A 27,835-nucleotide genomic window follows, 5' to 3' on the forward strand; every position below is an offset into this window, starting at 1 on the left:
CCTTAAAAACACACACACACACAGATAAAACAAACAAAAAACACTACTGTCCTGCCGTTTGTTGATGACGTCACATTCCCGGAAACACGCCCCTCGCCGGTGTTCTAAAGCCGCTCGCGCCCCTTATGGGCGTGTGCGCGGCGCGCGTTCACGACACACACCAGGAAATATGGCGGCGCTCATGACTCTCAGTCAGGTAACAACGTCAAACAAGATAAAGAAAGTCTTACATTTTTAATGTCCGTGGTTATCAAATAACAGTGACGTTTTTTATGTGTGCTATTTTCACGTCACGACGCCATAAGCGTATTAAGTATGTCTCAGTTAAACCGAATTAGCGAGTTTTCGTTATCCACTGAGTAAACATAGTTAGCTAGGTAGAGTTGTGATGGGTTAATTGCACGTTTCGGTGAAAATTAAACGTACCTAGATAAAAATTAAAGCTGTTTTCTTGTAGAAATGTGTTCTTAATTAATTACGTGTTAAATGTTTTGCTTATTTAGCACCAAGCTACATTCTGAGTTAACTTTACTAGTGCGTGTTGACAGTTGACATTTTTACCTGTCATTCTTTTCGATCTTTTACAGTTATCAAATGGAAACGCAGCATATGAAAATTATTACAGACAGGTAAGAGTTTTTGTCACCGGCATTTTCTCGTTCAACTCGTCATGGCTCCTAAATGTTATAAATAATCTAATATTTAACTGTTTTGATTTTTGTGCAGCTTGATCCAGCAAACACAGGCAAAATATCAGCAGGCGATGCAGCTCAGTTTCTTAAAAAGTCCGGGTTATCAGACAGTACACTTGGAAAAGTGGGTCTTGAACTGATTGACATGTTGACTCTAAATGTATTCAGTAAATCCCTTCTAATAATCTTTTTTTATTATTATTTTGACTTTTTCAGATATGGGATTTGGCAGATTCTGATAGAAAAGGCTATTTGGATAAGAGGGTATCTCAGTCATTCTTTCCATAGAGCTACTTTGTTGGTTGGATGCTGATGTATGCAGAAAGAACCAAATTTGTTCTGCTTTGTTCCTCTTTTGTAGGGTTTCTTCATTGCGGTGAGACTAGTGGCATCAGCACAGGGTGGAAATGACATCAGCCTTAACAACCTCAACCAAAATGTAGCTGTGCCAAAATTTGTGAGTGTTCAAATTACTATATCTATAGCTGCTGTTGATATGATGGGATTAAAATACCTCTGCGATCTTTTGGGAAAACAATTAGTGGGTTTTATTGTCTCAAAAAGGTAATTGGGCACGATACGAGATTGTCACGGTATGATGACGACTTTTTCAGGAGATGAAATTTATATATATTTTTAATCATATAATTGCTTTTATTATAACAGATAAACTTATTAGTAAAAGTATAATAATGGTGTTCATATTCTTTAACTACTCCTGTGTTGTATGTTTTTACTTTTCTGCATTATATAGAGTATTTCCAGCTGAGGTTTAAAGCAGAGCTTCTTTGATAAAAGCGATTGGCGGTTTGTCAATGATTCATATTGACTTTGTGACAGGAAGTATTTCAATGCAGCTTTTTTTTTTCGTAAGAAAGGGAAAAATGTAATATCCGGTGTAAAGAAGAATTTTCACTTTAAGTGTATGCTCCATGCAACTGGAAAAAACTCTGATTACTCATTTTATGGCAGAGAAGGTCTTATAAAAGGACTGTAGGAACTTTGACTAAAATATCTAACAGCTTATAAAGATATTCTTTTTTTTACTTTAAGAACTTTCATACCAGTAACTTCCCAAAAATAAAAATAAAGTTCTTCCGGTTTTTCCCCTCCTGTCCACATGGATATTACTGCATCCTCATATTGTCTCGTCTTTTCCAGAGAGACACTGACAGCCCGTTAGTAACTGCATCATCAACAACATCTGACTGGGCAATTAGGGTGAGCCAAAACACGTTTACAAGACTTCCCTCAAGAAGAATAAATGGACAAGCTTGTCAATTGAATGTTTTCATTCTCTCCTAGCCTGATGAAAAAGGGAAGTTCGAGGCGATTTTTGAAAGTCTGTCCCCTGTGAAAGGTCTCCTCTCTGGTGACAAGGTCCGACCTGTTTTGATAAACTCCAAGCTACCTCTGGATGTGTTGGGAAAGGTAATGTAAACTCACTATGGAAGGCTGTGCTGCTGTTTAACTTTTCAAAGGAATCAGATCTTGATAATTATTCTTTGACTATAGATTTGGGACCTTAGTGACGTGGACAAAGATGGACATTTGGACAAAGAGGAATTCATAGTGGTATGCGTAGATCCTTTTCATTTTTTACAGTTCCCTAAAGAGAAATGTAACATACATGACGATTATCATGTTCCAGGCTCTGCATCTCGTTTATCGCACCATGGAGAAGGAGCCTGTCCCAAGCAGCCTGCCTCCTTCTCTTATCCCACCTTCCAAAAGAAAAAAATCTGCGCCTGCTCTTCCCGGCGCCGTGGCCGTTTTGCCCGCTATATCGGGCCTCGGATCCGGCCCGGGCGCTCTGCGGAGCTCTCCTTCTCTGAGGAGCGCCACTCCTCCTGTGGGGAGCGCTGCGTCTTCTCTGGGTGGCGTTTCACCCCTCAGCCCCAGCGCTGTCATCTTGTCTCCAAAACACTCCTTTAAATCCAGCTCAGCATCCACTCCAGCGGTACGTCGACATAAAACTGCTCTTTTCTTTCTCAATCATTGTTAGAGCTACAGGTGGACTTGAAGTTTTATCACAATATTTTGTGGTAGTATCGTGATAACAATAATAACTATTTATCACTACTTTATTAGGCAATTATCTGTCTGTGACTGCATGGCACAGCAATTATAGCACCACAAAAATAAATACTATTGTTTTTAAAATCTTCCTATTTATATTACACTACTTTAGGATGACAGTTGCATAATGAAGTGTGATATGTATCACTAAACTGAACAGAGTAATTGCATTTAATTATATTTTTACATTTGTTGACACTTATTGATACTCGCACTGAACAAACAGTGGAAAAAATAGTAAAGGTAACAATCCTGTTTTTTAAACATTAATTGGGCTTTACTGTGACAATGATCAATCAAAATCTTATAAAAATGTATCACTGTAAATGATAAACGATACGATAAATGCCCACCCAGAGTTGGTGCATCAGACAGAGTTTGACTGTTTCGTATTAAATCTGATATATATCCTTTGTATATAATTATAAGGAAAACTTTATATTGAATCTTTATAAAGAATAGCTGAAGTGTTAAGTCATGAATGACATGCTCTTCAATGTAATTTTTCTTCTTAAATTTGGAGATATTTGAAAATATTCATCATATGTTTTATTTTTGGAAAATAAAAGATGCTCTGCTTGCTGCATTGATTAGTTCTAATCAGTTTTTTTAAAAAGAAAAAAAGATCCACATTAAATACGTGTTGCAGTTTCTGCGCTTTGGCTTTTGGAGTGACTAGTATTTCATGTATTAACTTCACTGTTACCAACAGTAGGACTTGTTTTACCACATTGTTGAGCGCATTGTATGTGGGACAGTTTGTTTCTCCTGCAGGGATTTTTTTTCACCCGTGACTTTCTGAGAAACAGGTTCCCTTGAAAGGGAAGTAAGTGGCATTATCAGAATAGTTGGGACTTGCTTGCTTTAATGTAAATGTAGATTTATCTGCAGATTTTGTAGATTCGTCTCAAACGAAATGTTGTTGAAGGCAACGTTGCCATTGTAACTCTAAGAGGTACCATGAATAGTTTATAATTCTTTCAGTGTAGATGCAGCAGACATTAAACTTTAAAATGTACACTTGGACAAGATACACTTTAACTAGATTGACATTAAAGTAGCAAAAGGCTTTAAACGTAATTGACTGGACAGCTTTTTCTACTGTCACGTCAAACCATGTTCATTTTTGAAGCTTTAATGCAACAGAATGTGAAAAATCTCAAGGGTTAGAAAACTTTTACAGGGCGCTGTAAGTCTGCGGATGCTCTGGGGATTAAATGCACCACAAACATAAATACTATTTTTTTTAAAACCTTCCTATTTATATTACACTGCACTTTGTTTTTTGTTGTCTTTCGCTCCCTCCAGGCTGCAGTGAACTGGGTGGTACCGGTGGCTGACAGAGAAAAATATAGGGAGCTTTTTAAGAAAACGGACACTGATGGGGACGGCTTCATCACCGGCACTGATATCATTGAGATCTTCATGCAGTCCAACCTCTCTCAGACCATGCTGGCACAGATCTGGTGAGATTTGGTCAATGCAAATGGTCTTTCAGACGTTTATAGCGGCTTGAAAAGCAAACCACACTCTGAAATTCTTTTAAAATGTGCATGAAATATGTTATTAGATGTATTAAGGCAACATAATACCCAGAAATCGGCATTTAAAGAGTTTTAATTTGACCTTAAACAACTTTGTAAACACATCAACATTATTATTGGTGCTTCTAGTAAAGATGTGAAAAGCCTTAAAATAAAATAAACTTTGATTGTTGAAGAATAACACCACACTGATGAAGTTGAGAAAAATCCAACCTGTTGATTTATTTTTATCTATTTAGTAAAATTCAGCAAAATAAATGAGACCATGTGGCTAAGAAAATGGTCCTCGGTAGAGATGTGCCGATCAGGTTTTTTCCTGCCGATACAGATTCCGATCACCCATGAGGGCCGATCACCGATACCGATCACATAATTATTTTTTTTTTATCATAAACACTACCGGTTACATTATGTGGAAAAAGGAGCCATGAATTCACCTTAATTTAGACAAAAATTTGTTTTTAATAACTTTTTCCAAGAAAAAAACAGGCATTGTGCAAATTGTACTGCTATCTGTAATACTATCTTTAACAGACTGAAAACATATGAAGGCTCTGAAGAGGCTAAATAATGCAAAGAGTCAAAATAAAACTTCTCAACATTGCCAAAAAATTCAAGTGTAAAACTTAACATTCAAAGGCAAATACAGGATCCATTACAATAAACGATCCTGAGTTATTGAATGAAAACTTCCTGATAGCATGGCGGTTAGCTGATTACTACTAGTTCTGAGTGGCTGTTTCTGACTGAGCAGAGTAATTATGCAGAAAAGGGAGGAGATCGATTATTTTTTCAGAGATTATCTGTCTCATGTTAGGACAGCGAAAGTTTTAATATGTAAAATGTATTTTTTTTTTAGGTTAGATGCTGCAGCTTTAAACAGAGGTTTGGTGTGAGAGTCACTACCAGGTGGAGCAGAAGCGGCGCTCCGTCTGTGAAATATTACTACCTGTAGCGCGTAGCAGCGGTTCAACAATGAGAGCAGAACCAGCGTCTTACTTCGCAGCTCGAAGACTTAAATAATTTTTGCAGGTTATTTGTTTAGCTTTCTGACCGTCATGCTAATCCGGGTGAGTGTTTGTAGCTGTGCGCTGCTTTACCTGCTGTCTGATCCTCCATATGTCTTTTTAACTGCAGTGAGCCTCGATGTAGCCAAACTCCGTCAAGTATGGCATTGTTTTTATGTCGTATGAGATTCGTCGTATTGATGCATTTTGACGTGCTTCACCCCACATGCTTCAATTTTCCGCTGCAACACGCAAACGTCCCCATTCACTCAGTGCGTTATAGTTCCACATCGCTTAGTATTTGTGGCTGCGCGTTTGCGCAGTGTGAAGGAAAGAGGAGACCAGCTGCACAGGCAGGCAGCGAAATGAGATGCAGGTGATCGATATCGGCAACAAGAGCCAATGATCGCCGATCATCGATCATGCACTTTTTTACGAAAATCGGCCGATTATGATCGGTGACCGATCGATCGGCACACCTCTAGCCCTCGGTATTCTGTAATTTTAAAATGTTTCATTTGTATTAATGGTCATTGTCAACAAATTTGCTACTGATTAATTAAAGATAATTATTTCTAAATTCGATCAAATTACAAGCTGAATTTTACTGCTTTAATTTTGTAAGGATTTCAAAATTAAAGGATTTTCAGTATAAAATAAGTCTATTTTTATAACAAGTATTTTATACTGATAACTATAAGCAGTGTTTAAACATTACTTGTTTGTTTCTTAATATATTTGCAGATACATTTAATTTTCATGGTCCTGTTGGAGTTTAACTCTTGCTCTCTAAATTTCTTGTGAAAGTTTAAAATAAAACATTTGTTCTGCAGGAAAACTGTTCAGTTAAATCAACATTTTGATACAGAGGACATAACGAGCGACAGCAGCTTTTGTTGAGGCTCAAGTCTTTTACCTCATAACCTTATGCTTAATTTTACTGCCAGAACTTTTCTTCATGATCTCTGTTACCTTCTGAATATGTTGAATCTTTCCCCGTTGTACAATTTAGGAATTTTAAACCGTCTTAACCAGCGAGCGATGCTGGTATTAATTCTCAGAAGCTGCCGTGTTTTTCTCTTTTAAAAGGAAAAACTATCTTGTTTTCTACAGGGGACTCGCTGACACAAAGCAGACAGGCAAACTGACCCCGGAGCAGTTTGCTCTGGCCATGCATTTCATCCAGCAGAAGGTGACAAAAGGCATCGACCCTCCCTCTACTCTCACTGCAGACATGATCCCCCCGTCAGAGAGGACGGCAGCGTCAGCGTTGGGCCTCGTGAGTCCCGACTCCATCTTCAGCTCTTCTTTAAGTCACTCTGCATCTTTTCCGTTTAGGCTAGCAAAAGTATTCATCAGTTGTTGGTTTAAGTTTTGATCAGGCCCATCTGTTGGACTTTTCTTTGGGGTATAAATGTTGTCAAATATGCTTTTTACTCTTCTACAAATCTGCTTTAAAAATCAAATTAATTCCTTTAAATATCCGTTTCTCTACTGCAACGGCATCTTGCATATTCTATTCTTTTAACTTCTCTTGAACTTTTCAGATTTTGTCCCAAAACAACCACAAACATCAATATATTTCGTAGGGTTTGTTCGTGATAGACAAACGCAAATTGATGCATAATTGTGAAGGGAAAAGAAAGTTATGCATGCTTTGCTAAATTTAAACAATGACGATATACCTTAGATGCCTTCTAATTGATAAAGAGTCCAGATTTGTGGAGTTTAATCCCAGTTTCTCAAAGGTTTTAGAGAACAACCAGTTTCATGAAGACCAAGGAGCAGCAGAAAGGTCAGGGGTCACTTTGTGGAGAAGTTTAAAGCAGGATTATGGTAGAAAATAGGATTACGGGACAGCATTAACCAGAAGAGCTGCACACTTCCACCTCTCAGGTGAGAAAATCTGTAAACAGGACAGATTAGTTGTATCTGTCACAATCAATCAAGTTTATTTGAATAGCATATTTCAGCAACAACACTGAAATATATTGCTGTTCAAAGTGCTTCACATTTTGAAAACATAAAAACATCATAAATGCATCACATAGTCAACAGTTGTAAACCTGTAACAAAAATTACATTTGATTTTAATCTTAAGATTTTGAAGATGAATGGAGCTAAAAACACGACAATCCTTAAACATAAACTGCTAAAGATTTGAGACTCTGGCGACAGTTCAGCTTCCAGCAGCACGTAAAAAACGAACAAAACATGCAGCCAGAACTAAAGAGGAAGGAAGTTTAGAGTTTGTGTTAGAATGGCCCAGTCAAAGTCCAGAACTGAAAATAAGCAGCACAGATCAAAATTGCTCATCCGACGTTAAATCCAAGTGATGGAAAGCTGGATAAAAGTGTCAGTCTCTAGACTAACAGATCTACAAGATAAGAGACCTGTCACCATAACAAATTATTGCTGGACAATAAATTGTCCCAGTAATTATTGCAAAAAACAATCATATTGTTTTTGAGACAAAAACCCCCCCAATATAACACGGAAAAAGTTTAGAAAATCCAACATGTTAATTTATGCCTCAAACACCAAGAAGCTTTTTGTGAATTTAGTAAGAGGAGGATGTAGAAATAAAACACAACCACCAAAAACAAGTAAATAAAATAGAAATAAAACAAAATGTATTTTGATGTCTCTGTAAACAAAATCTTAACAAGAATGGAAATTATTGAGCTCATTTTATTTATCATGCCATTAATTAACTCGTCTGTTATTGCAACAAGCTTAAAATGTAGACGCATGCCACACTTTCTAGATTTTATTTGAGCATCCATCGTTTTCTTTCCCCTACATAATTATGCACATTTTTGTTTTGGTTTATTACATAAAAACTCAAAACACATCGAAGTTTGTGGTTGAAACATGGCGGACTGTACTTTTAATTTAAGTAATTTTAAATGCTGAGCTCTTCCTTGCTGCCCTGCAGGCCTTCAGTGCCGACAGTCTGATAATGCTTGTACCTTTGAGTCCTTTTCTATCCTGTCTGTCAGAGCTTTATGGGGATTCTTCCTTCTGTGAGAGCAGACCTGGTTTCCACAGCTAGTATGCGCAGAGTGAGTATTTCAGCACAACGCCACTAGGTGGTGCTGTTGCTCTTTCACACATGTGAGAAAAGGAGCATCCAGCTGTGCTTTCAGAGTCGGGCCACCTGCTAGACCAGATGGTTTCTTTAGTTCAAGTCTTTCTTTGTAGTACGTTTCGTTTTGAGTGTGTGTGTTTGTTTTTAACATAGATGTTTAACCTTTTCACAGTTTTCACAGAAGAAATGATCATATCGTTGTAAAAGCAAAGAATATATTTAGATTTTTTGTGTGTGTGTGTGTGTTTGGGGGCTACGTTGTTGTTGCTTTGCAGCAAGAAGGTCTTGGGATTGAATCCCAGCCTGGGCTCTTTCTGCTTCCTCCCACAGATCAAAAACATGACTGTAGTCGGTCTATAAATTTGTGTGTCGATGGCATCAACTGGAAAATATCTTTGAACCAAAATTACTGCTTATCAATGAGTTCTGCTTTAAAACTCACTTTTCTACGCTTGTTGTAAAGATGCTATTTGAGAGAAGACGTTTCCCTCTCCTTTGGGTGCTTGTAAATGAAAAGTTTTAGGAAAACCTCTCAATTTTCAGTCTGGGTTCTTTGAGTTTTCTGGTAAATTATAAACTGAAGAGTGTAAGTTGTGTTTCACAGTACAGCGTGCAGAACGATGTGTTAGAGGGCTAAAGCTGGAAACGTCGGCATCTTTTATACTGTGTTTTTGGGGAATTGTAGTTAGAGGTTTCACAGAAGTAAGTTAGATTCAACACTTTCAAATTACAAACTCCACTTTTGATGAAACTGTGTGACGCTGTTGGAGCTCTGGTGGAGCCAGCAGTGCATTGTCGGAGGAGGCTAATGGCTACAAACAAGCATCTGATGCACTGCACTTTGGAAAACCATCTCAAACATTAGTTTTTATTTTTCAAAATTGCCAGATTTATTTTCCTGATTCCAATTTGCTTAATTTTGAAGCCAATAGAAACTGTCAGGATGTGCAGGAAGAGTAGCTAATCTCACACTCCAGGCCGGGATTCAAACTTTTCTTTTTGCTGCAGCGCTGCACCACTATGCAGCCCTCTGTTCCAGAACAGCGTGATGTGAAATTTTGTTATGTTTTAAAACCTTGAAGCATACAATCAGCCCATGAAATCCTCTGCATGCATTTCTCTCCATTCATGTATTGTCTGCCTCTCACGCTCCCTCCAAGCTGAGAGAGAGCTTTCTGTTTCCTTCCTGTGACTTTTGTTTTCTTAGAAATACCAGCGGGGAGCTTTTCTCTCCACCTTTATTCTGCTCACGTCCCTTGTTTTACTTTGTGCCCCACTTTTCATCCTCCATCATGTGTGTCAGAATCACTCCTTCATGTCTTTAATTACGTCTGTGTCATCCAGTACGCGTCCCCCCTCCTGGTGTTGTCCAGCTTGTCATCTTTTCTTTCTTTTTTTTTTGTCCCCCCCTCCTTCTCTTAAACGTCTGTCTCTGTCTCTCCCCTCAGGACAGCACCAGCTCCGTTGGGTCAGTTGAGCTCACAGGCAACAAAGAGCTGGATGACCTCAGCCAGGAAATAGCTCAGCTGCAGAGGTGAGCGCCTGCACCCCGAGTAGCAGCGGGATCGCTTTGATTCCCGTCCTCTGAAGGAAAAACGAGAGAAAATTGAAGTTAAGAAATGCTGAAGATCAGATCTTTTTCACTTTAATGCCACCAGTTTTGCTGAAGAAATGAAACAAAGATTATGTTTTCAGCTTCTTTAAATCACTTTATAAAACATAATTAATGGTTAAAAGTAGTTCCTGTTCACACTGAATGCCATCAATCACTGCTTTTTTCAAGGTTTGTTAACACAAATTTTTCAACACACTTACAGATGTTAATCTCCTGCCTCTTTTCTTTTTTCTTTGTCATTGATAGAGAGAAGTTTTTCCTGGAGCAAGAGATTATGCAAACAGAGGAAACCATAAGACAGAAAAACAGTGACGTTCAGGTAAGGTGAAGCTAAAATGTTTACAGGTTCGTCTCAGTAAATTAGAAGATTTTAATTTAACGGTCCTATGCTTTAAAATATTGCATTATGGCAAAGGTGTGTTTAACCGTCAGTCACCATGGAAACAATGCCCCACCGCCATGTAGCCTAGCATGTATGGAGAAAAACTGGTTAGCAACTCGTGTCCTGTGCGTTTTTAATGCTGCCCCGATTTAAGGGGAGACGCCCTTTATGACATAAATCATGTAGTGTAAATTCAGGTAAAGTCGGTAATTTGATCAAAACGTCAGGAGGGAGGAGGTTTGGGGTCGGTTTCTACGCTAGCTGTTTCAAACTTCAGTAAATTCCGCAATCCATGAGCCCCAACCAGGTGTGATACGTTCAAAGACAAATCAGCTCAACTCGAACAAGAAGAAATCATGAATAAACTGACAAAAACAACTTAAGAAAATAACTTCAGGTGCTCAGTTCAATACTCCCGATCCTCATTTCCGACGTCCGTCATGGCGCTGCGAATGATAAAGTGACGTAGTTGCAAAGGATCAGTAATGTTTTTGATTAAAAGTCCGTCAGTAAGGATGGTGGTTCATAGCCGACATCTGTGTGTTTTGGTGAAACTCAGGACATTCAGCTCGACTTGGACAGGGAGAGCAGCAGCCTGCACAGCCTGACGTCCCAGAAGCAGGACGCTCAGGGACGCCTGGATGAGATGGACCAGCAGCGCGCCAAGCTGGAGGGAATGCTCAACGAACTGAAGCAGAAATGCCAGGAGGAGTCTCAGCAGGTCAGAGACGGGACTTTTTAAAACATGCCTTAAACATGCTATTAATGTTTTTCACTTATGAACAGAACAAACAAAAATGCAAAAATGAACTGGTAACACTTTATGAAGTGTAAACGTGACATAACACCTGTCACATGAATGTTTATGACCATTGTCATGAAGTCATTAGGTAAATAATGACACTTTTAATACAAAGGTGACACTTTTAATACAACTTTTAGTGCAGCTTTGCGTTAAAAGTATTATTTACCTAAAAACACTTCATGACAACAGTTGTAAACATTTATGAAGAGTCATTCATGTTTACGTCAGTGTTATGCACATCCCTTCAAATAAAGTGTTACTCATTATCTGGTCGGTAAAAGGTAATTTACATTAATTTCAGTGTATTGTACATATTACAGTGACAATATGTTTACAGTTTAGTCTATACTTGTTAAGGCATGTCCTCTATTAGTCCAAACCATGTCCCAGGGGTTTCCCTCTCCTGTCCTTTTTGTCCTTTGTCCCCCAGTTTATGCAGCATGGATTGATAAGATGAAATCTCCACCATTGCATCTGTCCATTCTTTCATCTTGGGAGAAATAGGATTGATTTCCCATGTTTCAAAATCATCCAGGAGGCTGTAATCAGTCCAACCTTAATGTGCAATCTGTGAAAATCCCTACCCGCTACTCCCTTCCTGTATTTAGTCCCAAATCTTTTTGCCACAACAATTTCATATTTGTAGATTCATCATTGCTTGAAAGTTTAGTCAGTTTGTCAAATCTTGATTCTATGATTTGTTCTTGCAATGAATTTAGATAATCCAGGATGGCGTTCTCAAAGTTGTTAGTTTTAATTAAAGACTGTAATCTGTAAACGTACAAGAAGACAAAGTAAAAATAAATGTATTAACTTTATTTTTGTGTTTTGTGTTCGCTCTGCAGATTTCTTCTTTGCAAAGTCAGATCCGCTCTCAGGAGACCAACGTCCGCAGCCAGGAGGACGAGCTGAGCCGCACCAAGGCGGACCTGAGCCGGCTGCAGGAGGAGGAGGCCCAGCTGGAGCAGAGGCTGGTGACCGGCCGCGTTCAGCTGGACAGCATCGTGAAGTCGCTGCAAACCACGCAGGACGAGATCAACCAGGTCAGGAAAATGGCTGAAGACAATTAAAGTTAGAGATCAGGTTGAGGTTTGAGGATTTTATATGCATTTTCTTAAAGTACCACACTCTCTGAATGCAGACTGAATGGTGCTCAGTGTAGAAATGTTACAGCTCAGTGGTTACGGTTATTTCCCTTATCTGTTTAACCACTAACCAAGGCTTCAGTTTTAGTTTGCAGATCTCATACATTCCTCTTTCCAGACTCAGAAGTTGTAGTTCTGCAAACACAAGTCCCTAAATGCAAACTCTCACTTCAAATATGCATGTTTTCAATTTTATGTGGAAGTAGCAACCCAATACATGAGAATTTATTTTGCAGATAAGAGTAAAAATTAGAAACTTAATAACACCAGTAAGGCAGATTTATTTTCTGAATTGAAATGTTTTGTTTGTAGGCTCGCAGTAAGCTGTCACTGATCCAGGACACACAGAAGGAACTGACCCAAACTATTGAGCAGTACAACAGCGCTCTGAGCGAGATCAACAGGGGGAACTTCAGCAACCTGCCCGATCTGAGCGAAGGTTTCACTGAGAGGGAGAACGGAGGATTCAGGAGTTCGGTGAGGAACCGAGAAATAAATTAGATTATTTCTCCCAGCTCCGCCCATGAAAACCTGTTTAGAGCCCAGAAATTTCTTCAGTCCGATCCCAATTGTCCAGTTTGATGTTTTTAGTCACTCAGAAGAAAACAAGCTGAGAAAAACACTTCTAGATTTACTCTTCTGTGCCATTTTGTTGAATAAAACTGCAAAACGTCACAAAAAGACATTCAGTCTGCTTGAAAAGTCATCTGAAATATTTTAATGAAACTTTGTACAAGACATCTCATACAACAGATTAAATTCTTAATATTTGATCAAAAATATATAATTAAAAAAATATTTACAAACCAAAGCTTATTAAATATTAAGTATAAATAATATTTAGATTTCTTCCTTTCAGCCTGTCTGCTAGAAAATGAGGCATCGCTCAAAAAATTATACATGTAAAAGGAGTTTCAGTTGTTCAATTTTTACATATTAATAAAAACGACATGAACAAAAGTTATTTATTCCCCTCTTGATAATGAATGGAACCATTTTAGTGACATTATTTCAGCAACATTTCAATGTTTCCACTGGTATTTTGATGATTTATCTTCAATAAAGAGACCAAACTATCTGAGTTTGGCAGGCCTTCTTAAATAAAAATAAAAATGAATGTATCCTTTTCAGTTTTCTTAATTTATATTTTCACTTGTGCCTGTCAACCAAATTCACTTTTAGATAATTGATATTTTGTGAAATACACGGAGAAATTAAGGCTTTTTGGCCCATCAAAAGACCACCACTAATTTATGTCTTTTTGTAACTTTTTTATTTTCCTTTTCATTGTTGATGAATGAATGAATTTCTGTTTGTCAGGATGACTCTTTCAAGTCGAGGATAGCCATGTTCAACAACAACGGCAGTAAAAAGGAGCTTCCTGCAGACCCCTTCCAAGTAGAAGACCCCTTCAAATCTGACCTCTTGAAAGGTCGGAACAGCATCTTGCTGTTATTCATTCACGTCTTCATGCTTTCAGACGTTGATTATTGTTTATTGCTAATTTATGTTGATTTGTTTAATTTCTCTTTTTTTCCCAGATCCATTTGGAGAAGATCCTTTCAAAGAAAACGATCTCTTCAAGGGATCCTCATCTGACGACTTTTTCAAGAGATCCAACAAGACGGACTTGTTTGGCTCTGGAGATCCTTTCAGTAGAAAACCCACACCGCCAGCCAAGGTGCGACTCTTTGTTTTTGTTTTTATTTTTAGTGCTAATTAATGTTCCCTTTACATGCAGCTTGATTTTGAATGTCGGAGGGAACTGCAAACTAAACAGCCTATTAATTCTCTGTTTCATTATATTTGTTTTGTTTTTTCAGCCGAGCGCCTTTGGGAGTGGCGACCCCTTCGCATCAAACAGCTCTCAAACAAAGGATTCAGGTAGGCTGCGTTTGCAGATATTTTCTTTGAGTCTTCATATTTATGGCCTAGTTAAATATGCAGAGTTGTTTTTAACAGGCTAAATGCAGAACCAATTAAAAACAATATGTTTTTATTTTTAGTTTCATGTATGTTGTACAGCACATAGCAAAGGTTAAAGGTCTTCACTCTTTGTCACCACAATCTTCAATGTATTTTATTGTGATTTTTCTGATTGAACATTTAAAACATTGCGCAAAGCTGTTCATAATTGAGGATTGAAAGTGATCCGTGTTTTTTATTTTACCTTTCCATACACAAGTTTTAAAAAATCCACAATGCTGAAAAAATAAATAAAAAAGCTAAAATAAGGCAAATCTAATACAGAAACTTATTTCATTTCCACGTTTTTATACGTAAAACATTATCAAAATCAAAATAGTGGTATATTTTACGTATGTTTTATCAAAAATGTTCAAAAGTCTGCCTTCATCTGAATTCAGAGCCACTGAATTAATTCTCTGAATTCTCAACTTTGCTGGGAATATTTGTGTTTCTGGAATTATTCTAGTTTTTGCCAAATTATTTCCAAACGAAGGTCAATCTGACTCAAGCTGGATCTTTGACTTCGACTAGGCCATTTGAACACATGAATATGCTTTGATGTAAACCTTTGCCACTGTCATTTTAAAAGATATTAAGAAATGTTTCCAGAGGTCATGAAAGGTCAACCAGCCCCCCAACTCCACCTTCTTTAAATCAGACAAAATTGATGTCGATCAACTCACCTACGTTTGTGCAGCAATAGTTTGTGGTTTTGCTGCATTGGCTTTGAAGATATTAATGAAAGTTAAAAGGTCAACCAGTCCCATCACTTTTACAAAATCCAAATGATCTTAAAAATTTAATGAATATCTTCAAAGCCAAAACAGCACAAACAAAAAATATTGCTGCACAAACGCAGTAGAGTTGATTGACATCAATTTTGTCTGTTTTGAAGAAGGTGGAAGGGGAGCTAGTTGACCTTTCATGACCTCTGGAAACATTTCTTAATACCTTCAAAATTTTAGTTACAAACGAAAATATTTGCTGCACAATTTTTGTTTAATTCAGATACTATTCTTATGTGATTTGGAGAAGGTGGGAGGGGCTTGTTGACCTTCCATGACCTCTGGAAACATTTCTCATCTTTAAGAAAAAACGAAAAGTTTTGCTGCACAAACATTTGATGCCATTTTTGACTGATTTGGAGGAGGTGGAGGGCCAACTTCACTCAGGTTGGATCCTCTTGTTTGTGCAAAATCCCATTTATTTATTGATCTGATACAAGTTTACAAGTTTAGATAAATGTTGTGACGATATATCAGATATTCAGAAGGTAACCAAAGGTGAAATCTTTCTGTCATGGCGTGGGAAGTGGTAAAAACCATGAGCTGACCTCGTCACCCACACACGCTTAGATCCACAGCGTCACCTGTGGACACACCTCTGTGGTTCCTGACGTGCCCAGTCACCATCGCTGCGAGCAAAATAACAACAACACAAAGGAAAGTTTCAACTAAACCTGAAATTTTCCCACCAGACCTTCAGATCTCTGCATTTCCTGCAGTTACTAAATGAGTTTTGTCTGATTCTCTGATTAATGCTCTTCCTGCCAAACCTGTCAGGTCGGGTCAGAGAGCAATAATTTTTGCCCTCAGTCATGCTCAATAAAATTTGTCTAGACTCCAGGCAAATTTCTTTTGTTGGAAGTTTGTTTTTTCTTTTTTTTTTTTTTTTAGCTTTGCTACAAATGATCAGGCATTGCTCTGTTACTTCCATTTAGGCAATAAAATGTCTCTGTTTTTATTTTTTTTTTAAAGCATTTAATTTATTCGTTTGCATTTTTTGTGTATTTTTAATAAAGATTTTTTTCAGGTTTTTTCCTGCTGATTCCAATTCCGATCACCCATGAGGGCCGATCACCGATACCGACCACATAATTATTATTATTATTTTTTTTATCATAAACACTACCGGTTACATTATGTGGAAAAAGGAACCATAAATTCACCTTAATTTAGACAAAAACTTGTTTTTAATAACTTTTTCCAAGAAGAAAATTAAACAAAACAGGCATTGTGCAAATTGTACTGCTATCGGTAATACTGTCTTTAACAGACTGACAAACATATAAAAGCTCTGAAGAGGCTAAATAATGCAGAGTCAAAATAAAACCTCTCAACATTGCCAAAAAATTCAAGTGTAAAATTTAACATTCAAAGCTAAATACAGGATCCATTGCAATAAACAATCCTGAGTTACTGAATAAAAACTTCCTGATAGCATGGCGGCTAGCTGATTACTACTAGTTCTGAGTGGCTGTTTCTGACAGAGCGGAGTAATTATGCAGAACAGGGAGAAGATCGATTCTTTTTTTAGAGATTATCTGTCTCATGTTAGGACAGCGAAAGTTTTAATACCTATGTAAAATGTTTTTGTTTTTTTTTAGGTTAGATGCTGCAGCTTTAAGCAGAGGTTCGGTGTGATAGTCACTACCAGGTAGAGCAGAAGCGGCGCTCCGTCTGTCAAATATTACTACCTGTAGCGCGTAGCAGCGGTTCAACAGCGAGAGCAGAACCAGCGTCTTACATCGCAGCTCAAAGACTTAAATAATTTTGCAGGTTATTTGTTTAGCTTTCTGACCGTCATGCTAATCCGGGTGAGTGTTTGTAGCTGTGCGCTGCTTTACCTGCTGTCTGATCCTCCATATGTCTTTTTAACTGCAGTGAGCCTCGATGTAGCCAAACTCCGTCAAGTATGGCATTGTTTTTATGCCATATTAGATTCGTCGTGTTGATGCATTTTGACGTGCTTCAATTTTCCGCTGCAACACGCAAACGTCCCCATTCACTCAGTGCGTTATAGTTCCACATCGCTTAGGATTTGTTGCTGTGCGTTTGCGCAGTGTGAAGGAAAGAGGAGACCAGCTGCACAGGCAGGCTGTGAAATGAGAAGCAGGTGATCGGTTTGTGTGATCGGCAACAAGAGACCGTGATCGGTGATCACTGATCACTGATCATGCACTTTTTCACGCGGCCGATTATGATCGGTGGCTGATCGATCGGCACACCTCTTTTAATATTTTATTACATGGTTAGCTGTAAAATCTGCCGAATGTGGCAATAAATTATTAGTAAAATTTACAATTGCATTTTTTTTTCGTCCACTTCACTACTCTGAGTTGGTCTTTCATATAAAAAGTCTATAAAATACACTGAAGTTTGTTTTGGTGTGGAAAACGTCAGGTGTTTTTTACAATCCGCTTACGAAGAAGCTGCTGACGTCAGATAAAAGTGCAACACATTCATCCCTTTGCTCAAAGAAACAGATTTTTCCTTTAGTTTTCCCAGAAAGTGACTCTGTTACCGGACTTGTGGACCTGAGAGATGTCCGGTCAAAAGACTCATTCTTAGCCGCTCCGGGTGACGTGTTGGATTCCGGTTTTATTTTTGGACGGTGGGGCAAAAGGGGGCAAACAATTTTTACTCTCTGCGGCTTCAGTTTTTCCTCTGGTCTCAGGTTATTTTTAGCCGAGCACCTACGCATTTAACTACTGGCCGACTGAAAATACTCTCTCTTCCCCCCCTCACCCTGGAAAAACAGGAGGCCAGCAGGAGCCAAACAAAACAGAAGCTCTGTGACTGCTGCTCCTTCACTCCCAGAACACACTGCCACTCCTTTACGTGCTCCTCTGTCCTCCCTGCGTATCTGCTTCCATTGAAGTGCCGGGCCTCGTTCGCTGAGGAAGTTGTTTAAAGTTGTTGGTGGCAGCTGCAGGTCGACGCTCTCTGCGCGCTGCACACGCTCTTCAGAGGAACACAGAGGCGACTGTCGACCTGAGCCGAGTCACCGCATCGCGTAAAGGAAAACGCCACGCTGCCGCACGTGAATGGGCCCTTCTGTGGTTGAGGCTCACACAACAAATGTATTGTGTTGCAACGTTTTTGGTTTTTTTGTTGTTGTTTTTTTTTTTCGCTCCAACCATCTGCAGTTTGTTACGATTTTTTATTTTTATTTCTTTTAAATTAAGTGGCGTCAAAACAGCTCCAGCTCAGTTCTGGACTGACGCCTTTAATTAGCCGATCAGGTTGAACAAAAAATAAAACGCAGCTTTTACAGGTCTACACAGAAAATCTCATGGAAAATTAAACGGTCATGCCACATTCTCTGCTCTAAATAACACAAAACCCCCTCTGACTCTTTAGAATAAGCAACATTTGGAGATAAATTTGACGTGTGGTTTTTAGGGCCAAACTTTATGATTTCTGGCTCTTTCTGTGTCTGCAACCAAATGATCCAGATGCATTTAAATGAACTTTTGTTGCAGACTTGTTTGGAAAAACGGACCCGTTTGGAAGCAGTTCTTTCGGCGGCAAAGGCAGCGGATTTGCTGACTTCAGTCACATGTCAAAGGTGAGCTCTTGTACTCATGAATCACTTGCACCATAAAGCGGTTTTCCACTGAATCTTGTGCTTTTCAGCCTTTACTTTCACCTTGACCGATCTCTGGTGCCTTTAAAAATCTGCTGTGTTCATAACTTTGTAAAATTGTTGACTGTTTTTCTTTCTGTTCTCTTTTTTATTATTATTCCTCACATGAGCAGAAGCCTGACCCTCCTAAGAAGAATGTGCCTAACCGGCCTGCGCCTCCCTACGGTAATCCTTCATTTCAAGTTCCTCTCTTTGTGTGTGTTAACGTTTGCATTTTATTTTACACATCAACATGTTAGTGCTCTTCACAAGTGGCATTCAACACTCTTCCGTAACATTTTACGACATCATTCTTTGTCAAAATATACACATTTATTGGCACCAATGTGGTTAATATTTTGTACAATCCGATTTTGTTTTTTTAGCACAATAACAAATTTTTATGGGTGACAGACTGTCCCAGAATTTATTTATATAAACTTTTTTAAGTAACAATGCCAGTACAGACCCTCAATAAGCTTTAATTTTTAACAACATTTAACACTGGAACTAGAAGAGATTTTAAATATCTAAAATAAATCAAACAACTGAGACAACGCATAAAATGGAAACTCTGTAAACAAAATTATACTTCTTTAAACAGGCTAATTGAGACCAGACTGAAGCCTTTAGTCATGCAGTCCGTGGTATGAAGAAAGACACGTGAAAAACAATCATACAAATGGAAATTTTCAGGATTGTTTTAATTTATCACGTGATTAATTGTAGATTATCATGCAAGGCTCTAAAAAATTTTAAGAATCTTAACTTTAGGCATATTTAAGACTGTTTTAAATAGTCTTAAATATGCCATTATTTTCTGCAGCTGATGCTAAACTGTATTAAGCCGTAACTTTCGTAAATTACAACAAAAGGAAAATAAAGACAAACTGGTGAACGACTCGTATTTTTTTATTTTTAGTCTCTCCATGTTGGCTCTGTGTGCCCGTTGCCGTGGCAACCGACTGACAGCAGAGGTTATGTTACGAACACATTTAGTCCGTAACGATATTATGTTTTCAGGTCTGATGTTGTTTTTGTGGTTACAAATAAGTAGTCGCCCAAAGCGAAGCAATAATTTCTGCGATGATTTTTTATTTATTTTTTTTGGTGGTGTTATTAATAAAGTTATAAACATTTTGGATCTTGGTGAATATTTTTGATTTGCGCATCAAACCAGAGGTACGCGTTCGCTTCAGCGTCGTTGCGGCATTCAGTTCGTCTCCCGAAGACGAAGCTGCAGAGATCGACTCAAAACCTTCCTGAGATCGACTGGTCGATCACCATCGACTGGTTCGGCACCCCTACGATGAAAACCCTGAAGTCACATGCCACATCGCTTACGATGATTACTTACTGGCTTAATCAAGTTAAAAATAGCATCTGAAATCAGTACTTTTTCAGAAAGTTTTTGTTTGTTGCTTCTGTACAATAACAGTAAAGGTATTCTGAAAAGTGCAGATTTGAGACGCTGTTTTCAGCTTGCGTCACAGATCTTCCTCCATGCTTAACGGTGACCAGAGATGCTTTATTTGTTTCACCTGCAGTGTTCACTAAAAGGTTTCTGAAGTCCATTGTACGAATTAAAATCCACATGTTTGCGTTTGTGATGGTAGGACAGGAAGGGATTTTCCTGTCCTACCACTTAGACGAGATGCTTCTCTCTGCTGCAGTTCTCTAGTTTTTAGTTTGAGGTTTTCTGTTTTCATCATCCTCGCTGTGTGAACTAGCAAGATAAATATTGATCTTTGTGTGTCAGTCAGTTAATTAATCATCTTTTTTAGACCACTTTTTATACCAGGAGAGATGTAGCACAAAGTGCTTCATTCAAACCAAGGGGAAAACAATTTTAACTGAACTTTTTGTAACAGAAAAACAACTGGAGGAATTATTAAAACATGAAAATAGATTAATAAAAAAATCTTAATTAGTGAGAAAATTTTAACCTACACAAATTATTTGCTGATCAAAAACACCATGAAGGCATCAGAGGACATACAAATATAGATTGAGGTTGGATGAAACTTGATTATTTAAAAAAGGGTGAATTAAAATAAAGAAATGGAGAACAATGTGGGATTCTGTGTTGTATGTCTACAACAAAAAGTCCTTAATTACTAATTACAAGCTACAATGTAAAGAGAAAATCAAGTATAAATAAATTTAAAAAAGCTTTAGTTACATTACTGTAACTAAACATCAAATTAAACTTTTCCAAATTTAAAGATGAGTTTGCTTTTTACCCATCACTCCCAGGGGTTTCATAAAAAAACTATTTTAAGCGCTCCACTTGCGTTACTGTTTTTTTTTTCTTTTTGGTGGGCTCATAAACTTTATGGCCTAAATACATGCTAGAAAGCTGCTTCCTCAGAAAAGTATGCGATTGCAGAGATAGTAATTTCTTGTTTTGATATTGTCAACAGGAAAGCTGCTGGCAGAGATATGTGAATAGTAAGAGGTGAAAGCACATGTGAACCTCCATATGACACTTTCCCATCATGCTGATATTAATAGGACACGTTTTTGATTTTTTTTTTCTCCCCTCCCCCCCATTACTATAATAACCGATGGTAGTTAAGTCAAATTCTCCTCTGTTGGATGACAGCGAGTGCTACTTTTTCTATTTTCTTTCTGCACTCAGAGCCTGATGTTTATCTTGCTTTTTCAGTGCATGTGAAGTCACACAACACCTACAAGCCATTCCCAGGCCATGCCCTTCCGGTGTGACCTTGCACTTATTCTTTAAGCAGAAGCCGCAGCCTGAGAAAGCTGGTGTTCCCCTTTGCTTCACCACACAGAACAGCGTTGAGATGAGTTGCCACGGTTTGCCAGCGAGCTTGTTCTCGCAGCGTGCCTCTCAAGTAAAAGGGAAGTGAGTAGCCCACTCCTAAATTTGTGGGCTGCTCTCAATAGCTGCATCGCAGAAACAGTTGCACAACTAATCCTGGTCCTGTGAGAGGCTGCAATTTAGCTGTTTGTCTGCACTTGTGTTGCAAGATTTGTTTACAACTCCCGACACAAGTTTGGTTTAGTAATAGGGATTTAATTAGGCAAATATTTGGTTAATCTTCCTACATATTTTTGCTTAAGCCCTCTAGGTTTGCTGTGACGGCGGTCGCGGATGATGGGAACCGGTTAAAAGTGATTATTGTAAATGTGTTGTCAGCTTACAGTAGAAAAGGGTGTGTCTGTTTTTTTTTTTTACAATCATATGTTCCAGAAAGCAGCACCGTGCACATTGAAGCATCAATGCATCAGTGAGCTTTACTCAAAAAATGTGGTTAGCACCTTTTTTTGAACCATTATCCCCAGGGTGCCGATTCTGAACGGCGCGGGCCCAAAGCTTTAGGCTTCCTGTGAATTATTCAGACTGCCCACGATTACGCATTCTCCTTTTAAGTGTTAGCTTATTTTCCCAAGGGAGCTCTGATGAGATGGAAAGATATTTTAGGTATTTATTCATCTAAATGTTTATCTCCTCCAGTGGATCTGCTCGGTTCGAGCGCGTCAGAGCTGCTGCATGGTGTCAGTAGAGACTCTTTTATTGCGACACAGTCAAGAAAAGAATCCAAAGACTGTCCTGTGGGTTTAGCAGACTTTGGCTCTGTAAGTTCAGTCCACTCTCAGTTACCATTACTTTTTTTATTTAATGGACAAAGCATCGTCGTCTGCATGAGCTGCAGAGCTGACGTCTCGGAGGTGTCATCTAATGCCGCTGGGCCGCGTCTCGTCCCTTTACACCGGAAAGCGAATACTCACAGCGAACGTGTTTGCTGGCTGTTGACTAACAACATTCGAGAGCTTTTTCACAGTTGGGGTGCAAGGAAGCCAAATGTTTGCATGACTGACTCAGACAGTTCTGGAGCTTCATCTCTGTCTCGTCGTATGTTTTTTTGGGAGGGGTGCACCGATTGCAGTTTTCTGGCCGATCATCAATTTCCGGCCTATTAAAAATCCTGACCTGCCGATTCCGATTTCAGTCAATACCAATTCCATTTTTGTCTAAAACGCAGGTGTCAAACTCCAGTCCTGGAGGGCCGCTGTCCTGCAACTTTTAGATGTGCCTCTGTTGCACCACACCTGAATAGAATAATTAGGTCATTAGCAGGAACTCATCTACACAAGAAGGAAGTAATTAAGCCATTTCATTCCAGTGTTTTGTAGCTGTGGCACATCTAAAAACTGCAGAACAGTGGCCCTTGAGTACTGGAGTTTGACACCCCTGGTCTAAAATGCTGCTAAATGTAGCAATAAATCTGACGAGTTGCCAACAGTGAGGTGACTGTTGTCAACACCAAACATATAGACCTGATCTGGTGAGCTGGTCTGCTAGTCAAACCTCTCTCACAGCTGAGCACAAGAAGAAGGCAGTTGACTTAAATGTCTTTGCCGAGGTAGATTAATCCGGTGATTAAGATCAGCTTCACATGTAAAAATTGACCGATTTCCCAAAATTAGGGAAATTGGCACCGATAAATCGGCGCATCCCTAGTTTTCGGGCTTGCATGTTCTGCAGGAAGCGGCGATTTGTAATTCGTACCGCTACCAGACGGGCAGACATGTCTGCACTTCAGGAGCATTTTCCAAGTCATTAAGTTGAAGACGAAGGCTTATCTGCTGTCAGAGGATGATTTGCCTCGGAGCTGAGCTCAACTCAATAAAATATTCCCCTTCTGCTTTTCTCATGACGGCCGGGCATGCTCTCCGGTGGAGAGATGATGCATGGCTGCTGTTTTTGTCTTTTCACGTGACGTGAATTTATTTTTCTCATTCATGTCTGCACGATTGTTGTAAAAGGGATTTGTGGGGTTTTTTTATAAGGAGCTTTGCAATGTGATTTGTTTTGTTTTTCTGCCAGGATCTGAAGTGGTGAAGGTAAGACTGAAAAAAGAGAATAAAAAAAGGTGTGGTGATCAATCTTTGCATGTGAGAAACTCGTCCGCAGCGCATAATCTGAATATAGTGAATCATAAGGGCAATTATTTTCTATAAATGTCCTACAAAGCAAAAAAAAAAGAGAAATTTGACATTTTGTTTGCTTTAGCTTAGCATTTCTTTTAAAAAGTGTTGCTTTTAGCTTCTATTTATTTGTGCTTTTTGCTTTTTTTGTGAGGAAAATATAGTGCTGTGCAAAAGTGTTAATTACCCTTTAACTTTTAAACATTTTGTCACATCATAACCACAAAATGCATCTTTATTAAATTTCCCTTTGGGATCAATAAAGTATTTTTTAATTGAATTGAAATTTACTATATTTCATTAGATTTTTTTTTATGTGAAAGGCAAAGCTGTGACGTAGAATTTTATTACGAAAGTAAAAATCTGAAAAGTGTGGCGTGCATTTATCCAGCGCCCCTGAGTCGACGTGTAGAATCAGCTTTTGCTGCAGATCATTTGGGGGTTTTTACATCTACAGACTGACATTTTGGCCCATTTCTTCCTTGCACAGTAGATCAAGCTCAGAGTGTCGCAGATTCTCAAGTTAATTTAGGCCTGGACTTTGACTACGCCATTACTAACACATGAGTCTGCTTTAGTTTAAGCCACTCTGGCTGGTTGTTTGCGATTGTTGTCCTGCTGGAAGTTAAAGCCCCCAGTCTCAAGTCTTTTGCTGCCTTTGTGTTAAATATGTATGCCACACTTTTCAGATTCTTTTATGGTACATGTCGGCTAATTTATGGTCTAACGTGACAAAATGATAAAGTTTTACAATTATTAGTACTCCTACAAAGCACTGCATAATTATCTCTGCTCCTTTTGTTTTACGTTCATCTTAATTTTGTATCAATTTGCCGCCATTTGCTGCTGATCGTTTCACACAAGTCCGTCGTCGTTTTTGACTTTCTGCCTGTGTAGAAACGTCTGCGTTTGTCCAGTGATTTGTCTGTTTCTGTGTTGACATCTGAGCCTCAAGCCACAACCACATTCCTTTTTCTGTTTTTTTCTTCTTTTTTTTGTTTTTTTTGTTTCCCAAATCTAATGTTTGTTTGTCTGCTCCAGTTTGGAAGTGAGAACCAGCAGCTGGAATGGGCCAAGCGGGAGAGCGAGCGGGAGGAGCAGGAGCGACTGAGGCGGCTGCGGTTGCAGGAACAGCAGGATCTGGAGCTGGCCATCGCTCTCAGCAAGGCCGACCTTTCCAACGCCTGACCTCCAGCTCGGCTCTCTGTCCACCTTCAGTCCGTTTGCAGGCCCGTCACCGCAGCTCCGTGTTTCTCAAATGACTCTAGATTTAAAACCGCTGGAAGTACAAATGCCAGCTGTAAACGGGGGAGAATCCAGACTTCATCTTTGCTTAGCACCACAATAGGAAAGTTTCACAGGCTCCTGAACTGCATCTCCGCCTGCTGACTTTTCAACCTGCTTGCTTGGTAAACCCTTTAAGAGTTATCTATAATTATTTCAAATCCCGCGCTGCAGTAGCCACCGTCTCTTTATGTGCATAAAGCTTTCTGGGTCAATGGTGACGTAGAATTGCCACTTGAGTTACCACAACAGTACTGTTACAAATTTTACCAGACAGTTGCTCAAATATTCTCCCCCTGAACCTGCAGCCTTCGGTATAAATTAATGTGACGATCAAATATTTATGAGCGCGATTAAAGACGAGTTTCATTAATTTTAGAGATGCACCAAGCAGGATTTAGATTTTTGTAAACTTTTCCCTCTGCCAGTACGGATTTTGATTTCTTTTTAAGAACTTTAATGCTTAAAATGTTTTCTATCCTTTCTCCCATGAGAAGTTGTTGATTATTTATACAGGGAGGATAGGCAGTGTCATTATTTAAGCTGACTTTATTAACAATTACTAAAACATTGGTCACTGTGTTGAACCTTATTTCAGTCACAAAAGATTGTCAACATCACACAGGTTGAAATCCTATCTATATTCTTATTTTCTAAAAGTCTAAATGAAAAGATGTGAAAACATTTTTCTCTTTAAAGCTGCAGTATGTAACTTTCATAATTTTTTTTTTTTTTTTACATATTTATTAAAACTGGCGCCATGTCGTAACAGTATAATATGAGACCAATAATCTGTGTTTTCCCAGTGATGATCAGAGACGGCCAATCAGAACCATGAGGCAGGTCTTAGCGCTGTCAATCATCCTCCTTGTGGCGCTGCTCTTACCTCTTACTCTCTACAGCTAGCACAGCCTGTTGTGAAGGCTCAGGCTAGTTAGCGTAGCCACTGGTGATCACAGTTTTTCTGTAACGGTAAGTTGTTTAGCACATTTAGCAATGAGTACATGAGTGATTAACAGCGCTACGATCCAATCCTCCTGGCTGTTTTTGGTCGGGCATTGTGCATTTCTTCAGACAGCAATAGGAGCTCAGGAACGAGGTGGAGGAGACCGATCTTTTCACAGATTATCTGTCTTTTAACATACCGTCATGGCGACAGTTTCAACAAATATGTAAAACATATTTCTTAAAAAAGTTGCATCCTGCAGCTTTAAACAACTTTTTGCATTGCTATGCTTTGATAATGAAAATGGATAACTGAGCTGTACTCCTTTCAGCCCTCTATTAATGTGATTAAAGTCTTGCTTTCTCTCGCCATCTTGCAGCCTGAATGAGAAAATACAATTTCCTTTCAGATCATCTGTGCTTCCTCTAAACTCATTACTACTGAAAAAAAGCTCATTTTGAGTCTTTTACTGATGTATTGTTAGCGCAACCTGAATCGTCTGATTTTTGAGTTTCCGACCAGCCGCGCTGAAAATTCGACCACCACAAACTTGTTGGTGCATCTCTAATTATTTCCGACCAGATCTTCAGCTTCTGCTGTATGTTGTTTATTTCTTACCCATTTAAACCTTGGAAAAACAGCCAATGCTCAAAAACAATAAAGCTGATCACAAAGGCACAACCTGAACTTGTTCCCCTGTGTCTGTGCAGCAGCCATTTCTCGTAAACTCTCCTTACTCCCAATGACCGCCCACCTTGTGCTTGTTAGTCTGTTTACCTTAAACAGCTGATTACAGGAGGTGGAGCCAGCATTAAAAAGGCACTTGTAGCACAGACTCAACACACTTTACCCCTACTCTCATCTTCCCACCTCTGTCATCATCTTCATCTTGGCGCGCAGGTCCAGTAATCTCTGCAGAGTTGTCTGAGACGGCACTCAGAGGGGGGGGAGGATGTATTTATCTCATTGTAGTCTCACAGACTGGAGCCATTCACAGCCATTTTATCTAACTACTAACCATAATGCTTTGCAACATAAACATTGGAGGACTTTTCTCTGATATTATGACATCCATATGGCTCTTAGTGTAACAGGTCGTGCTAGTCGAATTAGGAATATTTTACAATTTTTGTATGAAATCAAAGAATGTGAGGTGTATGAAGTAAAATGCATTTGAAGTCTGTTTTCCATAACCATGAGTGAGGCAGAAAACGTTGTATTTAAAGTCAAACAGAAGACGTCAGCCCGTCTGCTGGCCTGAGCTTGTCCAGCTCCAGATGGTTAAAGAAACATTTTTACCCACTCCATGCTTTATGATTACATTACGGCTAAATGTGCAGGTTTTGGACTCTCCAAAGCTGTGCTGAAGGACTTGGTGTGATCCGTTTTTCTATTGTTACACATACTTTCAGTTATTTACGCCTTTGTGTCTGCTGAGGATGAATTAAAATCAAAGCCAGTGATGATCATTCCTCCAGTTATGACCCAGTTGTTCCCAGTTTCTCAGTGTTTGTCGGATTGATGCTTTGTTGTGACAGACTTGCACTCCCATACAACTAAAAGCCTCTTTAAAATGGAAAAGTGTAAACCCACTCTGTTTATACTGTCGCTGTTACATTATCGTCCTCTGATATAAGTGGCATCACTAAAGCTTGCTCTTTTCTGACAAACAAATCAACTTTTGGATGTTTTTATTCTGTTATGTTTATGTTTTAGTATGTGGAAAACAGCTTTCCAACTGCATTCTTGCCCTCCAACACTAATCAGGTCTATCTGGCACATAATGAATGTACTGTATGCTCAATACAGGACATGTACAGCATGTGACAACGCCTTAATTATCTACATATCAACACTGTAAGCTGTAACATTGCAAAGTATATATGTAATTAATAAATATCAGCTATCTTG

At 38.8% G+C, this 27,835-nt stretch overlaps 1 protein-coding gene across 8 annotated transcripts; it reads left to right on the forward strand.

Moving 5' to 3' along the window:
- Positions 1-76: 76 nt before the first annotated feature.
- On the forward strand, positions 77-27,835 carry eps15l1b (epidermal growth factor receptor pathway substrate 15-like 1b). Of its 8 annotated transcripts, XM_081597768.1 has the most exons (25): positions 79-196; positions 588-629; positions 727-816; positions 909-956; positions 1,054-1,149; positions 1,854-1,913; positions 1,998-2,123; positions 2,208-2,267; positions 2,344-2,652; positions 4,080-4,237; positions 6,436-6,601; positions 8,325-8,387; positions 9,862-9,947; positions 10,275-10,347; positions 10,970-11,131; positions 12,061-12,258; positions 12,673-12,837; positions 13,681-13,792; positions 13,902-14,041; positions 14,184-14,244; positions 18,593-18,678; positions 18,870-18,921; positions 22,220-22,341; positions 23,594-23,610; positions 24,736-24,849. In XM_081597768.1, exons 1-24 carry the CDS (start codon positions 170-172, stop codon positions 23,606-23,608), a joined length of 2,517 nt encoding a protein of 838 aa, XP_081453894.1. In that variant the 5' UTR covers positions 79-169; the 3' UTR covers positions 23,609-23,610; positions 24,736-24,849. The 8 variants fall into 8 exon arrangements, 7 of the variants coding, with proteins under 7 accessions (XP_081453890.1, XP_081453891.1, XP_081453896.1 ...); XR_014084126.1 differs by having other exon boundaries at positions 77-196; positions 22,220-23,610; positions 24,736-24,829; XM_081597770.1 differs by lacking the exon at positions 24,736-24,849 and having other exon boundaries at positions 78-196; positions 23,594-23,755.

The sequence above is a fragment of the Poecilia reticulata genome, chromosome 17 (assembly GCF_904066995.2).
Source record: "Poecilia reticulata chromosome 17, P_reticulata-male-v2, whole genome shotgun sequence".
Taxonomy (NCBI): Eukaryota; Metazoa; Chordata; class Actinopteri; order Cyprinodontiformes; family Poeciliidae; genus Poecilia; species Poecilia reticulata.